Source organism: Meleagris gallopavo, chromosome 1 (genome assembly GCF_000146605.3).
Source record: "Meleagris gallopavo isolate NT-WF06-2002-E0010 breed Aviagen turkey brand Nicholas breeding stock chromosome 1, Turkey_5.1, whole genome shotgun sequence".
Classification (NCBI taxonomy): Eukaryota; Metazoa; Chordata; class Aves; order Galliformes; family Phasianidae; genus Meleagris; species Meleagris gallopavo.
In genome coordinates, this window is record NC_015011.2 from 910,884 (window position 1) to 917,875 (window position 6,992).

Here is a 6,992-nt window from a genome sequence, read left to right on the forward strand (position 1 = left end):
AAAAAAGAAAAAAAAAAAAAGGAAGTTTTTCGATTCAGATGACTTCTGAAATGGATTTTAGTCTTTTGGGTTGAAGTAATATAATATTTTATCACTTTTAGATGGTACTCTGCCTTCATTCTCACAGTACCCTTTAATAAAACCTTACAGAAAATACAGGATCGAGGCTGTTTTAAGAGTAAGAGTCGCTCTCTATATACATTTCATAGAATATCCTGAGTTGGGAAGGACACGTCAAGTCCAACGTTTGTCCCACTGGAAGAGCCCATGTGGGTGTTAAACACATAGCAGGCAAGTTAGCAAAGCTTTTATGGCAAAACAGAATAGGGATCTCATACGGTGATTGCTACACTGCCTGCCTCTCCTACCATGAATTTAATGTCTTATGCTTCGTAAGAGGAACAGGTTTTAATTTATCTGTAGATGTTTCCTGTCTGTGGTTTCTGGGAAGCTTTGCACTGGTAGCACACAGGTGACACAGCTCTGCTCTGCTCAAAAGGAGCTCCTCTCTTCCATACCAACAGAAAAAGCTCAGAAGAGGAGTGAATTGCAGGTAGAGTGGCGTTAGGGGTTCCTGTACTTTCTCTATTTTTACCTCTGTTTCCTCTCTCTGATTGACCACGATAGACTGCTAATCTTATCAGGTGTGCCCTTCCCTCCACAGCAAAGCCAGCCGATCAAGGAAGCTTAGAAGGGTTATTCGTTAAGCTTTCATCTCTGGAGCATGGTAAAAAAGGCTTCCCCTACACAGGTAGATGCATGGCATGCTCAGCCTCCTCCTTGCATCTCTCTCACTTCTCCTCCTTGGGTTTAGCACGGCTCACTCTGGGGACCCAGTATTGGTGTGTGTAGGGAATGGCTTTATTCTTCCCAGGTCTTGCTGTCGAGCTCAGAAAACACCACCAAGGGGAAGGGGAGAGGCAGAGGCAGGTCACCTTACATAGGGCACAAGGGCTGAAGGCATGAGACTAATCCGTTGGGACACCAAGTTGCTGCTTTGCCTTCTTTCCCCAGCACCCTTCCCCCTCCCATTCAGTATTTTTTTTAGTAATCTTTAATTTAAAAAAGAAAAAAAAAAAAGAGTGAAATAGGAGTTATCCATTCCATCAACATACAGATGGAATGGGAGAACCAACATTTTGGGTGGAAGACCCAACGTTTCAGGGGAGTAGAATAGGAGTTTTCCACTCCGTCAATGTAAAGATGGAATGAAAGACCCAACATTTTGGGTGGTAGACCCAACATTTCAGGTGAATCACTTCCAATGTTAAAAATAACGGTCAGTTCTTCCTTTTGCTGTGGATGATTGCAGATGGAGGGCTTCTGGTGGGTCAGAAAAGGGCTGCACAGCCTGAGGTGTGTAGAGGTGGTGGTGAAGTACCATTGGTGGAGGAGGTGTTGGTCATTATTCCTCAAAGGCCTCACTCATAGCTGTGTCAGGGAAGGGTTGGGCACTGGGCTGCCTCCTGGAGCCTTCCTCTTCCCACGTGTGCTGGATTTCCAAAGGGGAGAAATCCACGAGCATTGCTTGATGGGGTTGGGGATGAGATTCTTGTGAATCGGTCGTTTTGCACGAAAGCATTACAAATTCAAAACCAAATGTACAATAACAACAACAATAAAAACACAAAGTAAAAAAACAAAAAGACAACCAACTAACCCAATACAAGCCAAATCAACCACCACTTTTGAAAGAAACAAACAAAAAGAAACTCAAATCACCACCCAGACCCAACCTAAAAGCCCTGAATCGTCTCTAGGGCCCATGTTGGTCGATTGGCAACTGAGAGTGGTGTCCTTTAGTTCATACTTTTGGAATTGGGTTGTGTGTTCTCTTGGACTTTGTATGGGATGAAGTAACCCAGGTCCCTTTGTGGTGTGGATTGCCTTCTCCTATAGAGGCAAGACCAAGGAATAAGGTGATGAAGGTCTTCCAGTTCTTGGTAAGCTGGGACTCTACATGAAGAGAATAAGTCTTAGCTGCTTCTGAAGGATATCCAGAAATGGAGACTTTGTAGTTTCCCCAAGTTCTGGAGCTTCACAAACCTTATGTTTACTGATTGTCTTTCTTTTTTCCTTTTATTTTCCCTCACTTAATATTTATGCTGTACCTCAAGTCTGTATCTTACTCTTTCCTGCTCTGTAGAAGATGGTCAGGTTGTTCTTTTCTTCTCTGCATCACTTTTGTTGAGTTTGTAGGCTGTCCTGTGTATGGAGGCCAAGGTTTTCTCGGTGCTGTTTCAGTTTCTCTGTGCTGCCAAACATTTTGTTGCTTGGAGATCCTCTAGCAACGGAGTTCCATGCTTAAATTTAAATGTGCACTCTGGTTGTTTTGGAGCAGGATTGTGCAAAGCAGGCAGTCTGTACCCATTTCCCCTCTGCTAAGTAGGAAGACTGAAGCCAAAGGTCTGTGGATGAGCTGGAAACAAAGAATTAAAATTGAAGTTTTCATTCCTTTCAAGCTTCTCTGTTGTTGGCCTGAGCTCTGAAAGGCTTTCAGAGCTCTCCGCTGGTCAGGTAGATTTGTGAGGCTGATCAGTGTTCTACTGTCTCTGCAATGCTTGGAAACAACAAACCAGACAACTTTCAGCACTTATCCCTTTGGTGTCTGAGAGAACAGAGCAAGTTGTGCCAACTTATCACATCCACTGTGTGGGATCTGTTTCATTTCCTCAGTGCTGAGGATGTTTCTGGTGCCAGTAGATCCCCCAAGAGCAGCATTGGGTGCAACTGGCCATAGCTTTTGTCTTCTGCTGATCTGAAGTGGGCTTTAGATTCCCTGGTGGAAGAAGACATACAGCACTTCATTGAGGTCTTGTCTTTTGGTTAGGTTATGTTGCCTAAATTTGAGGATAACCTGATGATGTTGTGCTGTGAGGGTCTCCAAGGTGAGCGCTGATTTTTTGCCCCATAAAAGAAATCCAAAGAGCAGTTTGTCAGTGCATTGCTTTTGAGTGCTGCATCAGACTCCAGGTCCCAAATGCTGGAGTCAAACCACAGTTTCTCAGTTTGCCTTTCGCTCCCTCACGGTCCTGAGGCTGCTTCCAGAATGTTGCAGGAGATCAGCTCAGTTCAAGTTGATGCCAGCAAGAAAGATGATTTTGCACTTCATGAAGGAAGAGGAGATGGTTTCCTTTTCCAAGTGCAGGTTCAGCATGGTGACAGCAGTCAAGAATGGGGCTGGTTCTTCTCTCTCAACCATCCAAAACTTCACTTGTGTGCTCTCTTTGAGCTCCAGGCAGAAAGTGTGGCATAAGATTATGCTGTCCATGCTCCGCATGGTGCAGAAGGATGCATTCATCAGAAGAACCCGTCTCTGGGAAGATAATATTGGACATTTATCTCTGAGTGTTTGAGAGGTGCCCTGAGATCACCCATTCTTCAGTTTCTTCCACTCATTCTGCATATTTGAGTATTGATCTGTGTGGTGGTCCAGCCCATCTGGTTGGCGGTGCCTTCCTTCTGCACTTGCTGTGATCTCAAAGAAGCATAAGAACCAGCAGAAACTGGCTCTGGTGTCCCCATCCTCTGGACACTGGATGGCCAATCATCTCAACCTCCTACTCTTCTCCCCCAAAGCCCTTTGAATGGTGGTTTAATGCACCCGCTTGCAATTTGGGATCAGTTGTTCTTATGTTGCTGATCCCCTCTCCACATCAGGTAAGGTGCCTGTATCAGCTGCTGTATGGTATTTGGCCTCAGAATCCCATGGCAAGAGCCTAACTTTCCTCCTTCTGCATGCCATAACCTCTTCTCTGCTGAAACAAATGCAAAATCCTTGTCCTGACAGGCTGCAGGTAAGCAAAAGCATGACTTGGGTGCAATCCAGAGCCTCCTGCTGAGGGTAGAGATGAACATCATCATTTCTGCCAAATGGTGGTAGGAAATCCCAAATGGGCAGCTCCAGCCCAGCTGTGTCATCTCACTGCTCTGTGCATTATCCATCACCTCTGCTGGCTCCTGTCCACAGGTAGGAGAGCTCTGGGCTGCTGCGAGCCCAATTCCATCTCTCCACTGGGGCTTTCCCACCCCAGCACGACTTGAGTTTTTTTGGGAGATATGTATTTTCCAGAGACTTGAAGGTTTTGGGTTTGTTTGGTTTTTTTTTTTTGTAATTTTATTTTGTCTGATGGATTTCCTGTTTTTAATACAATTGAAAGGGTCTGAAATCCATGCTTTAGATTAACATATGCCAACTAGATTAGGGCTAATCAGGGCGCAGGTCTGAGCAGATGCAGCACAGGGCCAATCCTAGACCTGATTACAGCATCTCAGTGGTTTAATCGCCTCTCTCCCAAGGGCGATCATCTCTGCTTTAATACACAGCAGACTTTCCAGCCCTCGCCCTCTCCTCCTTTGGTTTGTCACCACTCCTGCCAGGAAGGCCACTGCGTCAGATGCTGAGACGATTTAGCTTAATCCCATGCAGAAAGAAAGGGAGCTGCGCATCGCTGTCTCTCACGGACACCTCCCCACTCCTACGCGCAACGTATCCAAGTTGTAGTTGGCCTTGGTCAAACCTTGTCTGAAACAGGCTCATCTTTCCCAAAGAAAACCCCCCTTTGGTTTTTCCATCTTGCCATATTTCGGTAATACTTGTCTTTCACAGTGGTCTTATTATGGCCAACTCGTGGAGGAATCAGATTTTTAATGCTGCGTGCTCAGCGTTGCTGGTGACCCTCATCTTTGGGTTGGCTATGGGAAGCAGAGTCATCTCAAAGGGCTCCATCTCATCATCATTTTTTGTAATGTCCTGTTGTTAACAATGGCCCTATTATGGCCAACCTGTGTTTAAACATCACGGAGGGATCAGATTTTTAACACTGCTTTATGGTGATCCTCGTTTTGAGTTGGCTGTGGGGAATAGACTCATCTTTGGTGAATTCCTTTGGGTCAACAACCTGAATCACCCGAAAGGCTTAGTTGGGTCATTGGTCTGGAGCAGGGATTTTGAGTGCATCCCAGGCCACATCTCCCACTCTGTGCCAGAACCTGCTTATAGAACTGTGCTGAATATCTTGAGGATCTTACTGGGGGTTGCCTTTGAGAGAGTTGAGCACAAATTCTTGTTTCAATGCTTTGTAGCCTAAAACTTTTCCCTATTAGAAAGCACCTCAGGAACTCTGTGTTTCTGCTGCCTCCACATCATTTGTAGCTGTTGATGTTGAGCCATACACAAGGAATGTGATTCCTCGTGGGGCTGTGAGCTGCATACAAGTGTAGATCACCCTTTGGAGATGGGACAGCCCTTTGGCTGAGGCATTGCAAAACGTCCCTATCCGTAGAGTGCCACGAGATCCCAAGAGCTGAGCTCCGCCGGGGTCACCCACCTGGGCAGCATGATTAACTCCTAAGCTTTCCTGTCTGTGCAGTGAGTTATTTGGGGACACCGAGCTGCACTCTGCTGCCTCTCGTTATTAAATGAGTGCCCTTGGCAGGACAGAGGTCCCAGCCTGCCACAGAAAACTGAACCAAAGGGGATCCTGCTGTCATTTTGGGAAAGCTTGGTCTGATCTCGTTGGATTTTAAGGGCTGTGCCCTACTGTGCTGCCGGGCAGTTGGGGTTTCAGTGGTAGGTTTTCCTTCTTGCAGTTTTTCTTTCTACCTCTGAGCCTCTTCTCGTCTCACACAGTGTGATGGGGTTGATTATGGGGCTTCTCTAACGTTTATAAGGGCTGAGCTGCATTAAGTCTGAATAATTGCACGAGCGTGATGATGTGGGTGTGATACCATCTGTGTGTCATGGGGTGGGAGATTGTCTTTTACCCTATCACTGTCTTTCTTGCAACCATCATCTTCTCCCCTAGCAACCATCTTCCTTCTCCTCCTGCCCCTCACCATCATCTTCTGGAGGTTGGTGGCCCTGCCTGTGTCCAGGAGGTTAGGACTTTGTGATCCTTCAAGTCCCTTCCAACCTCTGCCATTCTATGATGATTCTTTCTTCACCCCTACCCCTCACCGTCTTCCTTTGCCCCTACCCAACATCATCTTTGTTTCCCCTTACCCACCATTGTCTTCTGGAGGTTGGTGGCCATGCCTGTGGCAGGAGAGTTGGAACTTAATGATATTCGTGGTTCCTCCCAAGCCATTCTATGATGATTCTTCCTCCTACCCACCATCTTCCCTCCTACCCATTGCCTTCTTCAATCCTTGACTTCCCATGAGAACCAAAGGACCCTAAGACCTCCACCGCATCTCCACCCGTATCCAACACAACCCAAAAACCCTTCGTGGCCCACACCACGGCACTCAACCCCACCAACCCCATTCCTTGGCAGAACAACATTCCCTCTCACCACCCCATTTCTCCTTTGTGTCTCCGCAGGCCTCGTGCAGATCCCCGTCAGCATGTACCAGACCGTGGTCACCAGCCTGGCGCAGGGCAATGGTCCCGTGCAGGTGGCGATGGCGCCGGTCACCACACGGATAGCAGACAGTGCCGTCACCGTGGATGGGCAGGCAGTGGAAGTGGTAACTTTGGAACAGTGACCATAACCCGCAGCAGGATCACGATGATTTATTTTTATTTTTTGGGGTTTTTTTTTCCTTTTTTTTTTTTTTTTTCCTCCTCGTCTCTTATGCGAATTAAATTTTTTTACACCTATCCAGAGATGCAATCAGGTGGCACTGAGTCTTTCCGCTTCGGAAGCAAAAGAGTTTTGTTGACCATTTTTAACGAAAAATAACGAAGGATGCGTGTGTTAAGTGTGTCTTTATAGCACCACTGATCACACTGGAGCAAGAAGCCCAACGCAGACGGGACTTCCATTCTGAAGAGATGAGAAAGGACAAAAAAAACACAAACACATGCAAAAATGCAACTCGTTGGGCCCCTTTCTTCCCACAACAGATCAGAGCAGGGGAGCGTGGATGCTCCTACATGGGGTGAATTAGGTTTCGAAGATTTTAACATGGACTTTTATATTAAAAAATTAAAAAAAAAAAAGTAAAGAGAAAAAATAATAACGAAGCTCGGGCAAGGCTCTTTTTGG

At 46.3% G+C, this 6,992-nt stretch overlaps 1 protein-coding gene across 3 annotated transcripts in view; it reads left to right on the forward strand.

Annotated features, from left to right (window-relative positions):
• Positions 1–6,946, forward strand: part of NRF1 (nuclear respiratory factor 1) — a 41,068-nt gene extending 34,122 nt beyond the window's left edge. For 2 of the 3 annotated variants that reach the window (XM_019612891.2, XM_019612914.2), the window contains 2 exons: positions 665–751; positions 6,326–6,946. In XM_019612891.2, the coding sequence (XP_019468436.1) occupies positions 665–751; positions 6,326–6,489 (251 nt within the window). In that variant the 3' untranslated portion in view covers positions 6,490–6,946. The remainder of the gene's footprint in view (positions 1–664; positions 752–6,325) is intronic. The other variant, XM_019612865.2, reaches the window with a different exon arrangement.
• The last annotated feature ends 46 nt before the right edge of the window (positions 6,947–6,992 follow it).